The sequence below is a fragment of the Delphinus delphis genome, chromosome 1 (genome assembly GCF_949987515.2).
Source record: "Delphinus delphis chromosome 1, mDelDel1.2, whole genome shotgun sequence".
Classification (NCBI taxonomy): domain Eukaryota; kingdom Metazoa; phylum Chordata; class Mammalia; order Artiodactyla; family Delphinidae; genus Delphinus; species Delphinus delphis.
In genome coordinates, this window is record NC_082683.1 from 89,307,556 (window position 1) to 89,326,538 (window position 18,983).

At 36.4% G+C, this 18,983-nt stretch overlaps 1 protein-coding gene across 3 annotated transcripts in view; it reads right to left on the minus strand.

Annotated features, from left to right (window-relative positions):
• Window positions 1-1,563: 1,563 nt before the first annotated feature.
• OLFM3 (olfactomedin 3) overlaps window positions 1,564-18,983 on the minus strand; it is a 195,289-nt gene continuing 177,869 nt past the window's right edge. For all 3 annotated transcript variants that reach the window (XM_060006418.1, XM_060006419.1, XM_060006417.1), the window contains exons 5-6: window positions 4,487-4,593; window positions 1,564-3,391 (exon numbers count right to left, since the gene is read on the minus strand). In XM_060006418.1, coding sequence (XP_059862401.1) covers window positions 2,714-3,391; window positions 4,487-4,593 — 785 coding nt within the window. In that variant the 3' untranslated portion in view covers window positions 1,564-2,713. The remainder of the gene's footprint in view (window positions 3,392-4,486; window positions 4,594-18,983) is intronic.

An 18,983-nucleotide genomic window follows, 5' to 3' on the forward strand; every position in this document is an offset into this window, starting at 1 on the left:
TAATAAATATTATGATTCAAGTGCCACAAATACAAATGTCACACAAACATAATCAGACCATGATCATATTATTATTATTATTATTATTTTTTTGCAGTACACGGGCCTCTCACTGTTGTGGCCTCTCCTGTTGTGGAGCACAGGCTCCGGACGCGCAGGCTCAGCGGCCATGGCTCACGGGCCCAGCCGCTCTGCGGCATGAGGGATCCTCCCGGACTGGGGCACGAACCCGTGTCCCCTGCATGGGCAGGCGGACTCTCAACCACTGCGCCACCAGGGAAGCCCCATATTATTATTTAAATGACATGGAAGTTTGTTAATGATATGGTTAATTCAGAAAATTCCAGTTACACAGTTCACTTAGAATTAAAACTTTCTGAGCTTGGATTTCTTTATGGATTGGATTATGTGTATGATTTTAAAATAGTCATTATTTCCCTCATAAAATTTATTTTATTTGTTGGAGATTTTAAAAAAAGCAGTGATTAGAGTAAGTTCTTATTTATTTCAGGCACAAACTGATAATAATTTATTAAGAAAAATGCTTTTAAACTAAGTGTTTAATGCAAATTACATTTTTAAACCCATGTCAACCCCACTTCTAGTGACAATAATAAAATCTGTGCCTGCTCTAGCAGCACATACACTGTAACCTGGATGTGGTGATGAACCCTTACATAGAAAACAATAAAGTGCTTTACAAGCCGTACATCTCACAAAAAAGCTGTGATCATTGAGGTTTTGAATTTACGTGATATCATGTTACATTATTTTTTTAAAAAGTAATGAAGACCCAGATATCTGCTAGAGGCCGTATACTAAAAACTCATTCATTTCTGAAATTGACTTTCTTTCTTCATACAAACTCTTGATGTACAAAGTATTGACTGATTATTTTTGTGGTGTGTGTACAATGACAAGTGAGTCCCATAAGTTTTCTAACTTTCAGAAACAGAGGAGAACATATATAAATGTTTAAAAGAGAAGACAGCATTGCAGAAGAACCCAGAGTGGTCATTAAATCATGCTAATAACTTTTTGTAGGCAAAAAAAGAAATCTTTGTTAAATTTTAACAATTTTGAGATTGAGTTTTTCATACTACAGTTTTGACAGTGAGATATTTGAGAATGTTGTTTTACTTGTGACATTTGAAATGAATTACTCTTAAGTATTATTTCTTTATACAATGCCTTATCTGATTTATTGTATCCTTACTTTACAAAGGAAATGATGATATTGCGTATGTGTGAAACTAAACATTCACAACAGTTTAAGTTATATATTATTTATTATAGAATATGCTTTTTAAATTGTAAAACCAGCCCACACTAGTTTCCATAAAACTGCCTTAGGTAAGTATGTGGAAAGTACCTCCAAACTCAGTGATATGTTTTATATATATTGATTATATGTTTTTGGTGTTATTAACATAAAATATTATTAAAGCTTTATTTTTTGGTTACGGTATTTCTGCACACAATGAATCAGGGTAACAGGGGGTTGCTGTCCCATCTTGTTTTCTAAATTGGTTATTTATACAATAAACCACACAGACAACTCCCAAGTTTTCCCACAATTTTCTTTTGCACAGTCTTGCCAGTAGCTCTCCAAAATTTATAAGTCTAGATGACATTACAGAAATTTTATTTTTAAGAGTTTTCACATGTGCTTCCTGTACTTTTAGAGTCCTGACACAAGAAATTACATTATTGCCAGTTGTGTGTAAAATTTAAGTTAAAACATTAATATATTAATTATTAAAGAACAGAATTTGAATGTGTAATAAATGAGTAGAGTCAACTCAAGTCAGTTGTGACTCAACTGCATCTTTGCAAGCAACTATATGGGTTGCTTTCAGTGGAGTGATCAGAATAACTCATCCTTACTGAATCAATTTTAGGATTCCATGTCAGTAAACTGGGGATAAAATAAAGACTCTATTGTAAGGAATCTGGTTTGATTTTCTTTTTAGTTTATAATGCTTATGTAAAGGGGTAAGCTGAGAAGATACTTCCTTTTTGACCACTCTTGAATAGTGACCCATAATGATTACTGAGATTAAAGTTCAGTGTATTTTATAAAAAATATTACTTACTTTCACAGAAGTGAAGAGATACAGTTGCACAATGGTGGTTACAATGGTAGAAATACCTATTGCCAATAAAATGTTAGCAAGAGATTTAAAAATGACTGTACAGCACCGCATCAGAGAACTGTATAACAGCAAAATGATTAATAATATTTTCTCATATAAATAAGATCCTTAAATCGTTTTTAGAAATAAATGGGGGGGGGGAGTGCTTTTTTTTTTTCCTAATTCCTACCAAAATATTTTCTGATGTGGAGCAAAAGACAGTAAAAAAATGACAGAGTTAAAAAAAAAAAGACATTTCATGCATTTAAGCCACCATTAATCTCTGACTCTAACATAAGGCAGATGATTAATCTTTTGTAAAACTATGACTTTAGCCACTTAAGCTCATTTTAGTGCTTTTCATGACAAGGACATGATAGGCCTTGTAAATTTAGGAGTTAAGATGTGTTTCCAACAGGTTAGTTTATACAGGCTCAGATGTTTTTTGAAACACCAACTTTATAACAAAAAATGCTTTGGAGAAATGATGAAAGTTATTATAAAGAAAAACCAGAAGGGGTCCTATAGAGTTTATCACAGATGACACTGTTAGATCAATGAACACAAATTGCATTTGCTTATGTGTCATCCTCAGTCTTAATGATGTGGAAAAGGGTGACATTGAATAGGACCTGGTGACCATTGTTCCAGGCATAAAGAGCTCTATCTCTTGCATTGTAGTCAAGCATGGATATGTGAAAGTATTGGTTATGAAAGGGAATGTCCGTGTACTCATATGTGGAGGTTTTGGTGGAATAGGAATAATACACCTTGGCTCCAGTTAAGTGGGAGTTGGTGACATACAGTGTCCCACAGATCATGAAGGATTCCCCCGCACTTCTCTTGGGATAGCCAGTGCTCCAGCTCTTCATTACCTCCAAGGTATCTTTGTTAAGTTGGCTGATGACAATATTGCCTGCATTCTGGTTAGTTGCATACACAGCCCACAGCCCGATTTCATCAGCCATTAGGTCGATGTCAGAGAACCCACCCCATGTGTAAGGGTAAACGTTGTGAAAACCAGCATACTCCAGGCTTCTTTGGGCAAGCACTCTCCCCATATCAAAGCTGTATTTGATGATGATGTTACTCTGATACTTGTTAAAATAGAGTGAGCCATTGTAGACAACATGGTTAGTTCCTGCCCATTTGAACGGGAGGTTGTATGTCCTTGATTCGGCCCCGCTGACAAAGTCTGCAATTGATTTGTACTCACGGACAATTTTATTGTTAGTATAACTGTCCATGTACCAAACCTGGGAAGAAGGAAAAAATGGAGTAATTAAATTCTGTACTTTTTTGAGAATTCCAAAATAAAGACAGTGAGAATCAGCACATATTAATATCGTCATTCTCAGGCTCTGGAAGATTCTCTTACCACTTACCTGTTGCAGTTTGATAGTACTGCAGGCTTTGGCAAAGATAGTGACATGGTCTGTGTGGAAAGGAAACAACTAAATGTACTGCCTTGAAGTTGATTTGCTTTTTGTCCTTTCTTTTTTTGTTGTTTTAAAAATTTTTTACCATTCAGTGCATATCACTGAGTGAATCAAACATATATCAATGCAAATCACATCACTTTTTTCATTTACCTGATCAATTTGATTAGTAATAACTGCAAAAAATATCACGTTCAGAAAATTTATTTATTCCATCCCTTGCTCTGAAAAATATATGGCTTAATTTTGAGCATTCAACTTATATTTCCTTTATGGATAACAACCTTCTAGTAATACTTGTTCATTGGATCAGCTTATAGGTACAACCACCTTTTAATGAAATAATTTTACTAACTTAGCTACTAAACTTGCTTGGATGTAACCCTTGAAAATCCTAATGTGTACTGAGTTCTGTAATAGAACATAGATGGAGCTATGATAAGTCTCTAGTATATTGATTTTCATAATAGAGGCATTGCCAAATACCCTCTATGCTGTTTTCTTTAAAATTACCCCTAGATTCTAGGTATATTTTAGCTTGTTTAGTGAATTGGGTAGCTCTTGAGCTTTTTTACTTACTTAGTTTTTTTTTCACACTAAGGAGCAAATTCTAGAAGGAATGTACAGAAAAATTTGTATACTTGTAACTAGCCCTTTTCAAGAATAAAACAGTAATAACCAATAAAAAATTAGACTCACTATACTGATGAATTATAGGATAGAACATTTTACTAAAATAAGTTTGCCATGTATCTGTAGATATGTTAATATCATCAAACTGAAAATATTTGCAAACAGTGTAACACTTTTCAAGTTGAAACTAATATCCCTGAAAAATAATGGATAGTCTAGTAGGCATAAAGCTTAAATAAAACATAATTCTAAGCAAAGGCATTTGAGGAAGCAACATACTCTGTTATTTTTTTCAGATGCTAAGGGATCTGTCATCCAAGCGCCAAATCGGGTTCCAGATGTCTTGACTGTAACTGGGCCTGTGATTTTCATCAGTTTGCCACATGCTGAAATTAGAGTAACATGAACATGTTGGGTGAACATGGCAATAATTCCAACACACATACTTATACCAAGAGCAAAGAAAGGAATCCTAAAACAAAGCAAATAGAATTAATACCACATTCTGAATAAATGATCATTCATGTGGGATGCTATGCATTTAACTATAATTTGAAACATGAGTAGTTGCTTTTTCAGTGCTCTAAATCTAAAGTGTGGAATTTTAAAATGGGAAATTATTTATACAATCTGGAAAGAGATAAATGAGGAACGTCATTATCATTATACCAGTCCAGCTGCTGCTTCTAAGTAAAGAAGTCAGCAAAATTAAATTTTCCATGATGCTGTTTACCTGATCATCAGCTTCCCCTCACCTGACCCTCTCTGCTCATGCTTTGAGACTTTGGACTACTTATGCAAGCCAGAAAGAACTCTTGTTAAGTCGATTTTCAGTTTGTATTGGTAAATGAGCAGCTCCTGTGAAAGTTATATTTATAGAATATAATAAAAAAAATGTAATCACAATCTACCTGAAAGATGTAGAGTTTTGAAAGGTAAATGCCTTGTGCAAGCCTGATAGAGCAGCCCTAAAGATACAGGGAAAACCCCCCACAAAACTCAAGCCCTCATACCCTGTAGTCCCATGCAGTGAAAGATGTAGAGTATCAATTAATGTAATACATGATAAAAAACTAGTGACTTTCTTGAAAAATTATATTTTTATCACTCTATCTATGAATAAAATCTTAGGAAAAGCTTGGACTTCATAAATGCCAAAGTCTAAACCTAAAAGAAACCCAGGCATTTTGTGAGATTTTTACAACAGAATAATTTAAAAGTGATTTATCGTACACATTGTGAAAGGCAATATGACTGCCTGTAAATGTTGACTTTTGGTCTAAACAAAGAAATTTTCCTATCCATTTATACTCCTCTTTTCTTTGTGTTCTTTTTTTACTTTAAAAAAATTGTTCCATATGGCCCATGTTTCTTAGATCCTCCTCTGCCTATCCTTAGGACTGATAAATGTCTACTTAGTGCCTGTCAGTTCCTGTATGTTTGGAAGGGAAAGAACAGATCCCCAAAGCAAATAAAGGACAAAACTAATTGTAACTTAGGGCTTATCTTGCCTCATTTTTCTCTATGTGTGTTCCTCATAAGAATAATTTGTAACGGGCAGAATACTAAGCCATGCAGTTAGAAAGATGCTGAACGATAACATTATATTTTGTGCTATTGCTTCAGTGATAACTACACATTTAGTAATCTCCAGCTTTTCAGGAAACCAAAACCGAATATATTTTTTTCTTCTTTTTTGAAGAAACTAGATGTGATAGCATCTTTATATATTTTATATAAAGGAATTACTTTATAACTTCCTAAGACCTGTTAAACTGAGCAAATCAGAAGTCTTTGTGGCATTATCTATATTGAATAGCAAGATCTTCAGTTAAACCTATTTAGAATATATTAGCTCAACTTGGTATAAACACATGAACAATATGTGAATAAAATAGTATCAGTTTGAACTAGAAAAAAGTAAATGTATCCTGAAAGAATGTAAGTTGCGTATATTCGCTGAATGCACTAAACAAGTGAAAGTAATATGATCTTTAATGATGACCTACATAAATATTTCTAAATTCACAATGGTAAGTGCATGAAAATTTAAACTATAAGTATATGGAAATAAATAGAAAGACATTGCTCCCCCTAAAAAACACCACAAATAAAATATGTGACTTCTTCCTTATGCATGAAAAATAAATACTTTTGTTGACCAGAATACAAATAGCAAAAATAGATAAAATATGAAAAGTAACTGGCTAAGATGATGTGCTTTTATCTCCTTTATTTTGCAAAATCTCATTAAAATGATAGTAAAAGAGTAAAACATGGGGGAAAAACCCCAAAGCAAAGAGAATGGTACAGAGCCATTAGTGGAGAATAAACTTTTCGTTTTTAATAAATTTATTTATTTATTTATTTATGGCTGCATTGGGTCCTCGTTGCTGTGTGCAGGCTTTCTTTAGTTGCAGTGAGCGGGGGCTATTTTTGTTGTGGCATGCAGGCTTCTCATTGTGGTGGCTCCTCGTTGCGGAGCATGGGCTCTAGGCGTGCGGGCTTCAGTAGTTGTAGCACTCAGGCTCAGTAGTTGTGGCACGCAGGCTCTAGAGTGCAGGCTCAGTAGTTGCGGCACACGGGCTTAGTTGCTCTGCGACATGTGGGATCTTCCTGGACCAGGGCTCGAATCCATGTCCCCTGCATTGGCAGGTGGATTCTTAACCACTGCACCACCAGGGAAACCTCACTGCACCACAAGGGAAGCCCAGAGAAGAAATTTTTAACAAATTTCTGGAAGGCAAAAAGTGATGGAGAGTGGTAATTAAAGGTGTAGGATGAAATAAAATGCACTAGTGTCTAAGCATAGGAGATAAGAGCTGAGGATGGAGCTGCTCTGCCTTGAAGAGAAGTAAGGGACACCTTGCCATGACACACACGTGGTAGGAAAACTGATAAAAAGATTTACCATATATATTATGAATCTTTCCTGGAGCCTTGGGAGATATGTTTTCTATAAGTGTAGCATAGGTGGATTTTATAGTTGGATTTTTTAACCTAATGGGAGGAACCTTTGTCTTTTAACATAATATAGTTGAGGACTATATATGGAAGCAGCTCCTTAGAGGGCACACAGCCTTGTCTGGAAACAGTGTGGAGGAAAGAAGCCTGTAGAAGTTGCAAGGGTTCCTGATATACTAGGATGCTTAAAGTTGTCCTAGATCATTTTTATTAAAATCGTCTTTGAAGATGGTGGAGTAGAAGGATGTGACCTCACTCCCTCTTGCGAGAACACCAGAATCACAACTAACTGCTGAACAGTCATCGACGGGAGGACACTGGAACTCACCAGAAAAGATACCCCACATCCAAAGACAAAGGAGAAGCCACAATGAGACTGTAGGAGGGGCACATTCACAATAAAATCAAATCCCATAACTGCTGGGTGGGTGACTCACAAACTGGAGAACACTTATACCACAGAAGTCCACCCACTAGAGTGAAGGTTGTGAGCCCCACGTCAGGATTCCCAACCTGGGGGTCCTGCAATGGGAGGAGGAATTCCTAGAGAATCAGAATTAGAAGGCAGCGGGATTTGATTGCAGGACTGGGGAAAACAGAGACTCTAGGAGGGCACACACAAAGTAATGTGCACATCGGGACCCAGGGGAAGGAGCAGTGACCCCAGGGGACACTGAACCAGACCTACCTGCTAGTGTTGGAGGGTCTCCTGAAAAAGTGGGGGGTGGCTCTGGCACACAGTGAGGACAAGGACACTGGCAGCAGAAGTTTTGGGAAGTACTCCTTGGCATGAGCCCTCCCAGAGTCTGCCATTAGCCCCACCAAAGAGCCTGGGTAGGCTCCAGTGTTGGGTTGCCTCAGGCCAAACAACCAACAGGGAGGGAACCCAATCCCACCCATCAGCAGTCAAGTGGATTAAAGTTTTACTGGGCTCTGCCCACCAGAGCAACAGCCAGCTCTACCCACCACCAGTCCCTCCCATCAGGAAACTTGCACAAGCCTCTTAGATAGCCTCATCCACCAGAGGGCAGACAGCAGAAGCAAGAAGAACTACAGTCCTGTAGCCTGTGGAACAAAAACCACATTCACAGAAAGATAGACAAGATGAAAAGGCAGAGGGCTATGTACCAGATGAAGGAACAAGATAAAACCTAAGAAGAACAACTAAATGAAATGGAGATAGGCAACCATCCAGAAAAACAATTCAGGATAATGATAGTGAAGATGATCCAGGACCTTGGAAAAAGAATGGAGGCAAAGATCGACAAGATGCAAGAAATGTTTAACAAAGACTTAGAAGAATTAAAGTACAAAAAAACAGAGATGAACAATACAATAACTGAAATGAAAATTACACTAGAAGGAATCAGTAGCAGAATAACTGAGGCAGAAGAACAGATAAGTGACCTGGAAGACAGAATGGTGGAATTCACTGCTGCAGAACAGAATAGGAAAAAAAGAATGAAAAGAAATGAAGACAGCCTAAGAGACATCTGGGACAAAATTAAACACAACAACATTCGCAGTATAAGGGTACCAGAAGGAGAAGAGAGAGAGAAAGGACCAGAGAAAACATTTGAAGAGATTATACTCGAAAACTTCCCTAACATGGGAAAGGAAATATCCACCCAAGTCCAGGAAACACAGAGAGTCCCATACAGGATAAACCTAAGGAGAAACATGCCAAGACACATGGTAATCAAATTGGCAAAAATTAAACAAAAAAAAATTTATTGAAAGCGGCAAGGGTAAAATGACAAATAACATACAAGGAAACTCCTATAAGGTTAACAACTGATTTCTCAGCAGAAACTCTACAAGCCAGAAGGAAGTGGCATGATATACTTAAAGTGATGAAAGGGAAGAACCTACAATCAAGATTACTCTACACAGCAAGGAACTCATTCAGATTCAATGGAGAAATCAAAAGCTTTACAGACAAGCAAAAGCTAAGAGAATTCAGCACCAAAAAACCAGCTCTACAACAAATGCTAAAGGAATTTCTCTAAGTGGGAAACACAAGAGAAGAAAAGGATCTACAAAAGCAAACCCAAAACTAAGAAAATGGTCATAGGAACATACATTTCGATAATTACCTTATGCATGAATGTATTAAATGCTCCAACCAAAAGACACAGGCTTGCTGAATGGATACAAAAACAAGACCCATCTATATGCTGTCTACAAGAGACCCACTTCAGACCTAGGGACACATACAGACTGAAAGTGAGGGCATGGAAAAAAGATAATCCATGCAAATGGAAATCAAAAGAAAGCTGGAGTAGCAATACTCATATCAGATAAAATAGACTTTAAAATAAAGAATGTTACAAGAGACAAGGAAGGACACTACATAATGATCAAGGAATCAATCCAAGAAGAAGATACAGCAATTATAAATATGTATGCACCCAACATAGGAGCACCTCAATACATAAGGCAACTGCTAACAGCTATAAAAGAGGAAATTGCCAGTAACACAATAATAGTGGGGGACTTTTAACACCTCACTTACACCAATGGACAGATCATCCAAAGAGAAAATTAATGAAGAAACAGAAGCTTTAAATGACACAATAGACCAGATAGATTTAATTGATATTTGTACGACACTCCATCCAAAAACAGCAGATTACACTTTCTTCTCAACTGCACACAGAACATTCTCTAGGATAGATCGTATCTTGGGTCACAAATCAAGCCTCAGTTAATATAAGAAAATTGAAATCATACCAAGCATCTTTTCTGACCACAACGCTATGAGATTAGAAATGAATTACAGGGAAAAACACATAAAAAGCACAAACATATGGAGGCTAAAAAACACATTACTAAATAACCAAGACATCACTGAAGAAATCAAAGAGGAAATCAGAAAATGCCTAGAGACAAATGACAATGAAAACATGATGATCCAAAACCTATGGGAGGCAGCAAAAGCAGTTCTAAGAGGGAAGTTTATAGCTATACAAGCCTACCTCAATAAAAAAGAAAAATCTCAAATAAACAATCTAACCTTACACCTAAGGGAACTAGAGAAAGAAGAACAAACAAAACCCAAAATTAGCAGAAGGAAGGAAATCATAAAGATCACAGCAGAAATAAATGAAATAGAAACAAAGAAAGCAGTAGCAAAGATCAATAAAACTAAAAGCTGGTTCTTTGAGAACACAAACAAAATTGATAAACCATTAGCCAAACTCATCAAGAAAAAGAGTGAGAGTACTCAGATCAGTACAATTCGGAATGAAAAAGAAGTTACAACAGACACTGCAGAAATACAAAGCATCCTAAGAGACTACTACAAGCAACTCTTTGCCAATAAAATGGACAACCTGGAAGAAATGGACGAATTCTTAGAAAGGTATAACCTTCCAAGACTGAACCAGGAAGAAATAGAAAATATGAACAGACCAAACACAAGTAATGAAATTAAAACTGTGATTAAAAATCTTCCAGTGAACAAAAGTCCAGGACCAAATGGCTTCACAGGTGAATTCTATCAAACATTTAGAGAAGAGCTAACACCCATCCTTCTCAAACTCTTCCAAAAAATTGCAGAGGAAGTAACACTCCCAAACTCATTCTGTGAGGCCACCATCACCCTGATACCAAAACTAGACAAAGATACTACAAAAAAATTACAGACCAATATCACTTATGAATATAGATGCAAACAGAATTGAACAACATATTAAAAGGATCATACACCATGATAAAGTGGGATGTATCCCAGGGATGCAAGGAGTCTTCAGTGTACACAAATCAATCAATGTGATACACCATATTAACAAATTGAAGAAGAGAAACCATATGATCATCTCAGTAGGTGCAGAAGAAGCTTTTTACAAAATTCAACACCTATTTATGATAAAAGCTCTCCAGAAAGTGGGCATAGAGAGAACCTCCCTCAACATAATAAAGGGCATGTATGACAAACCCACAGCAAACATCATTCTCATTGGTGAAAAACTGAAAGCATTTCCACTAAGATCAGGAACAAGACAAGGATGTCCACTCTCACCTTATTATTCAACATAGATTTGGAAGTCCTAGCCATGGCAATCAGAGAAGAAAAAGAAATAAAAGGAATACAAATTGGAAAAGAAGAAGTAAAACTGTCACTCTTTGCAGATCACATGATACTATGCATAGAGAATCCTAAAGATGCCACCACAAAACTGCTAGAGCTACTCAGTTAATTTGGTAAAGTTGCAGGGTACAAAATTAATGCACTGAAATCTCTTGCTTTCCTGTATACTAATGATGAAAAATCTGAAAGAGAGACTACAGAAACACTCCCATTTACCATTGCAACAAAGAGAATAAAATACCTAGGAATAAACCTACCTATGGAGACAAAAGACCTGTATGCAGAAAACTATAAGACACTGATGAAAGAAATTAATGATGATACCAACAAATGGAGAGATATACCATGTTCTTGGATTGGAAGAATCAATATTGTGAAAATGACTATACTACCCAAAGCAATCTACAGATTCAGTGCAATTCCTATCAAATTACCAATGGCATTTTTTTTACAGAACTAGAAAAAAAATCTTAAAATTTGTATGGAGACACAGAAGACACCGAATAGTCAAAGCAATGTTGAGGGGGAAAAGCGGAGCTGGGGGAATCAGACTCCCTGACTTCAGACTATACTACAAAGCTACAGTAATCAAGACAATATGGTACTGGCACAAAATCAGAAATATAGATCAATGGAACAAGATAGAAAGCCCAGCGATAAACCCACACACCTATGATCAACTAATCTACGACAAAGGAGGCAAGGATATACAATGGAGAAAAGACAGTCTCTTCAATAAATGATGCTGGGAAAACTGGACAGCTACATGCAAAAGAATGAAGTTAGAACACTCCTTAGCACCATACTCAAAAATAAACTTAAAATGGATTAGAGACCTAAATGTAAGACCAGACACTATAAAGCTCTTAGAGGAAAACATAGGAAAAACACTCTTTGACATAAATCACAGCAAGATCTTTTTGGATCCACCTCCTAGAGTAATGGCAATAAAAACAAAAATAAACAAATGGGACCTAATGAAACTTAAAAACGTTTGCACAGTGAAGGAAACCATAAAGAAGACGAAAAGACACCCCTCAGAATGGGAGGAAACATTTGCCAACGAATCAATGGACAAAGGATTAATCTCCAAAATATGTAAACAGCTCATGCAGCTCAATATTAAAAAAACTAACAACTCAATCCAAAAATGGGCAGAAGACCTAAATAGACATTTCTCTAAAGAAGATATACAGATGGCCAAGAAGCACATGAAAAGCTGCTCAACATCACTAATTATTAGAGAAGTGCAAATCAAAACTACAATGAGGTATCACCTTACACCAGTTAGAATGGGCATCATCAGAAAATCTACAAACAACAAATGCTGGAGAGGGTGTGGAGAAAAGGGAAGCCTCTTGCATTGTTGGTGGGAATGTAAATTGATACAGTCACTATGGAGAACAGTATGGAGGTTCCTTAAAAAACCAAAAATAGAATTATCATATGACCCAGCAGTCCCACTACTGGGCATATACCCAGAGATAACTGTAATTCAAAAAGACACATGCACCCCAGTATTCATTGCAGCACTATTTAGAATAGCCAGGTCATGGAAGCAACCTAAATGCCCATCGACAGACAAATGGATAACGAAGTTGTGGTATATATATATAAAATGGAATATTACTCAGCCATAAAAAGGAACAAAACTGGGTCATTTTTAGAGACGTGGATGGATCTAGAGACTGTCATACAGAGTGAAGTAAGTCAGGAAGAGAAAAACAAATATCGTATATTAATGCATTTATTTGGAACCTAGAAAAATGGTACAGGTGAACCGGTTTGCAGCACAGAAATTGAGACACAGATGTAGAGAACAAATGTATGGACAGTAAAGGGGGAGAGTGGCGGTGGGTTGGGGTGGTGTTTTGATATTTTGGGAGATTGGGCTTGACATATATACACTGATTTGTATAAAATGAATGACTAATAAGAATAAGAAATAATAAATTTAAAAAAAAAGGGACTTCGGATCTAAGAGGGTTCAAAATAGCAGTGTAGGGAGATCCTGAACTCACCTTCTCCCATGGATACAGCAAATGTACAACTACATACGGAATAATTCCCTTGGTAAGGGACTTGAAAGCTGGATGAACAGAGCCTCCACAACCAGTGGTAAAAGGACAGCATTGAAATGGGTAGATAAGGCAGATGGGGCCTCTTGCTGAGGGAAAAACCAAGCACCACCGTGAAAAGCTTGTGAACCAAAGGTGAAGGGGACCCACTTCCTAATTTTTAAGCAGCTTCTGGAGGGGTAGAAAGCAATTGGGATACTACTTGGAGACCGAGACACTGCTGGGAGCAATTTTGCAGCCTCAGGCTACCTTGTTAATGCCTGTGCTGGTGGTTGCCATTTTACCATTCTTCCTCTAACCTGTTAGTGCCAGTGGATGCATCCCTCTGAAACCCCCACCCACCCCTGTGCCTTGGCTAGGCCTTATGGCTGACCAAGTAATATCTCTGTCAACCTGTGCCTTGCAGCAGCTGTGGCTGGGTCCATAGGTGTTCTAAGTCCTAGCCCCACCAACCAGTACATAGAAGCAGCTATGGCCAGGTGCCACAGCTGTTTCAACAAGCAGCCCTGTCCACTAGCAGGTCAAACCCACAATGATAGTGGGGTGCATGCAGCCCAAATAGGGGACACAAGTGAAGTGCCTAGCTCTGGTGGCCAGGCAGGATTGTGCCTCTGAACCCCTGAGGACATGTGCTAAATAGGGTCACTCCTTCAAGACTAGGAGAAATAGCTTATTTACCTAATACATAGAAACACATACAGAGATTTGGGCACAATGAGATAGAGGAACATGTTCTAATAGAAAGAACAAGACAGAGTCTCAGGGAAAGAACTAAATGAAATGAATGTAAGCAATCTACCTGATAAAATGTTCAAATTAATAGTCATAAAAATGCTTACTGAACTTGGGAGAAGAATAGATGAACACAGTGAGAACTTCATCAAAGAGAGAGGAAGCATAAGAAAAGTACCAAACAGAAGTTACAACTGAAACAAAAAAATAACCTAGAAGGGTTCGACAGCAAACCAGTTAAGGAATAAGAATGAATCAATGAACTGGAAGACAAAACAATGAAACTCACCCAGACAGAGCAGCAAAATGAATAAACCATTTTAAAAAGTGTAGTTACTGTAAGGGACCTTTGGGACAATATCAAGTGGGAAAACATTTCCATTATAGGCATCTCAGAAGAGGAAGCAAGAGAAAGGGTCAGAAAAATTATTTGAAGAAAGAGTGGCTGAAAATTTCCTAATCTGAGAAATGGAACAGGCATCCAGTTCCAGGAAGCCCAGAGAGTTCCAAATAAGATGAACCCAAAGATACACCAAAACACATAATTAAAATGGTAAAAGTTAAGCATAAGAGAGAATTCTAAAAGCAGCAAGAGAAAAACAACTTGTTGCATACAAGGGAAATCCCTTAAGTCTATGAGAAGATTTTTCAGCAGAAACTGTACAGGCCAGAAGGGAGGGGCATTACATATTCAAAATGCTAAAAGGAAAGAAACCTTTCAACCAAGAATTCTCTAACCAACAAGATTATCATTCAGATTTAAAGGAGAGATCAAGAATTTCTTAGATAAGCAGATGTTAAAGGAGTAAAATGTGTCATTAGAGGTATAAAATATGAGGGAGCATGAGTGTGAAAAAATAAAGATTTGGAATATGTTCAAATTTAAGTTGCTGCCACCTGAAGAAAGACAGCTATTAACATACTATGTTTTTATGAGAACCACAAGGTAATCACAAAGAAAAAACTTAACAGTAAATACAAAAAGGAAAATGAGAAAGGAATTTAAACATAACGCTAAAGATAATTGCCAAAACAGAAGGAAAGAGAGAAAGAGAGAAAGGAACAGAGAGAAGCACAAGAAAATCCAGAAACAGTGTACAAAATGGCAGTAAGTACACACCTGTCATTAATTACTTTAAATGTAAATATACTAAATTTGCCAATCAAAAGACATAGAGTGGCTGAAAGGATAAAAAAGCAAGACCCATCTATATGCTGTCTACAAGAGGCTCACTTCAGAAGTAAGGACACACACAAACAAGGTGAAGGGATGGAAAAAATATTTTGTACAAATGGAAATGAAAAGAATGCCATATTAGTCATACTCATATCAGACAAAATAGACTTTAAACCAAAAACTGTAATAAAAGACAAAGAAGGGCAATACATAATGATAACGGTAAATCTAACAAGAAAATATAACATTTATAAATGTATAGCCACCCAACAGAGGAGCTCCTAGATATATAAAACAAATATTAATGGGCTTAAAGGGAAAAATTGAAAGCAATACAATAATAGTAGGGAACTTTAATCCCCATTTACAGTAATGGATACAAAAATCCATTACAGACACAAAAATCAATAAGGAAATGTTGGACTAAAATGACACATTAGACCAGATAGGTTTAATAGAAATATCCCAACATTCTATTCAAAAGCATCAGACTACACCTTCTTCTCAAGTGAATATGGGACATTCTCCAGGATAGATCACATGTTAGGTCACAAAACAAGTGTCAATCAATTCAAGAAGAGTGAAATCATGTGAAACATCTTCTCTGACCACAATAGTGTGAAGCTAGAAATCAATCAGAAGATAAAAAGGGGAAATAATCATGAAGTAACAACAGCATACTTCTGAATAACCAGTTTGTTATTGAGGAAATTAATGGTGAAATCAGAAAATACCTAGAGACAAATGAGAATAGAAATATGACACACCAAAATCTGTGAGATGCAGCAAAAGTGGTTCTAAGGGGAAAGTTCATAGCAATCAGGCCTACCTCAAGAAACAAGAAAAATCACAAGTAAGCAATCTGATTTGACACCTAAAGGAACTAGAAAAAGAAGAACAAATGAAGCTCAAAATTAGTAGGATGAAGGAAATGATAAAGATCAAAGTAGAAATAAATGGAGTCTAAAAAAATAATAGAAAAGATCAATGAAACTAAGAGCTGGTTATTTGAAAAGACAGAACCAGCAAACCTTTAGCTAGACTAACCAGGAGAAAAAGAGAGGGCTCAAATAAATAAAATCAGAAATCAAAGAGGAGAAATTACAACTGATACCATAGAAATACAGAGGATCGTAAGAGACTACTACAAACAGTTATATGCCAAAAAATTGGATAACCTGGAGGAAATGGATACATCCCTGGAAACATACAAGTTTTTCAAGACTGAGTTATGAAGAAATAGAAAATCTGAATCAAAGATTACTACTAAGGAGGTTGAAACTGTAATCAAAAAGCTCTCAACAAACAAAAGCCCAGAACCAGACAGCTTCACTTGAAAATTCTACAAAACATTCAAAGAAGATTTAATACCTATCCTTGTCAAACTCTTCCAAAAAACTGAGGAGGAGAGAAATCTTCCAAACATGTTTTACAAAGCCAACATGTCGGATACCAAAGCCAGACAGGGACAACACAAAAAAGAAAATTACAGGCCAATATCCTTGATGAACACAGATGTAAAAATCCCTAACACAATATTAGCAAACTGAATCCAATAATACATTAAGAGGATTATACACCATGATTAAGCAGGATTTATTTCAGGGATGCAAGGATGGATCAACATCCACAACTCAATTAATGTGATACATCACATTAACAAAATGAAGCATAAAAATTGTATGATCATCTTAATAGATGCAGAAAAATCTTTTGACAAAATCCAACAGCCATTTATGATAAAAACTCTCAATAAAGTGATTATAAAGGGAACATACCTCCACATAATAAAGGTCATATATGACAAACCCACAGCTAACACCATACTCAATGGTAATCTGAAAGCTTTTCCTCTCAAATCAGGAACAAGACAAGGATGCCCACTATTACCACTTCTATTAAACATAGTATTGGAAGTCCTAACCCCAGCAATTAGGAAGAAAAAATAAAAGACAGCTAAATCAAAAAGAAAGAAGTAAAACTGTCACAGTTTTCAGATGACACACTACTGTATAGAGTAAATCCTAAAGACTCCACCAAAAAAAAAGAGAAAAACTGTTAGAATGGATAAATAAATTCATTAATGTTGCAGGATACAAAATCAATATACAGAAATTTGTGACATTTCCTTATGCTAATAGAGAACTATCAGAAAAAAGAAATTAAAAAAAATCCCTTTTACATTTGCATTAGAAAGAATAAAATACCTAGAAATGAATTTAACCAAAGAGGTGAACAAGCTGCACACTGAAAACTGTAAGACACTGATGAAAGAAATTGAAGAAGACACAAATAACTGAAAGATATTCCATGATCAAGGATTGGAAGAGTTAGTATAGTTATTAAAATGTCCATACTACCCAAAGCAATCTACAGATTCAGTGCAAACCCCTATCAAAACTCCAATGGCATATTTCATAGAACTAGAACAAATAATTCTAAAATGTATACAAAATCAAACAGATCCTCAATAGCCAAAACAATTTTGAGAAAGAAGAATAAAGATGGAGGTGTCACGCTCACTGATTTTAAACTATACTACAAAGCTGTTATAATCAAAACATTATGGTATTGTCATGAAACACATGCACACAGATCAATGGAACAGAGTTGAGAGCCCAGAAATAAATTCACACATATATGAAAAATTAATTAACAGCATAGGAGCAAAGAACATACTGTGGAGAAAGAATAGTCTTCAATAAATGGTGTTAGGAAAACTGGCCAGCCATATGCAAAAAAATGAAACTAGACCACTATCTTACATCATACACAAAAATGAACTCAAAATGGTTTAAAGACTTAAATGTAAGACCTGAAACCATTAAATTTCTAGGAAAAACTGTAGGTGGTAACCTCATTGCTATTGGTCTTAGCAGTGTTTTTGTGACTCTGACTCCAAAGGCAAGGGAAACAAAAGCAAAAATAAGCTAATGAGACTACATCAAACTAAGAAGCTTCTGCACAGCATGGAAGCCATCATCAAAACCAAAAGGCAGGGCTTCCCTGGTGGTGCAGTGGTTGAGAGTCCGCCTGCCAATGCAGGGGACACGGGTTCGTACCCCAGTCCGGGAAGATCCCACATGCCGTGGAGCGGCTGGGCCTGTGAGCCATGGCCGCTGAGCCTGCACATCTGAAGCCTGTGCTCCGCAACAGGAAAGGCCACAACAGTGAGAGGCCCGCGTACCACAAAATAAAAAACAAAAAATCAAAAAGGCAACCTGCTGAATGGGAGAAGATATTTGCAAATCATCTATCTGATAAGGAGTTAATATCCAAAACATATAAAAAATATCCAAAACATATAAAAATTCATACAGCTCAACAACAAAAAACAAGCTGATTAAAAATGGGCAGAGGATCTGAATAGACAGTTTGCCAAAGAAAATATACAGATGGCCGATAGGCATATGAAAAGATGTTCAACATCATTAATTATTAGGGAAATGCAAATGAAAGCCACAGTGAGATATCAACTTATGCCTGTTAGAATGACTATTATTGAAAAGATAAGAAATAACTGATGTTGGAGAGAATATGAAGGTAAGGGAACATATTCACATTGTTGGTGGGACTAAATTGGTGCACTCACTATGGAAAATAGTATAGTGATTTCTCAAAAAAATAAGAATAGTATTACCATATGACTCAGCTATTCTACATCTGGGTATTTATCCAAAGAGCATGAAAACACTAATTTGAAAAGATACATGCACCCCTATGTTCATTGCA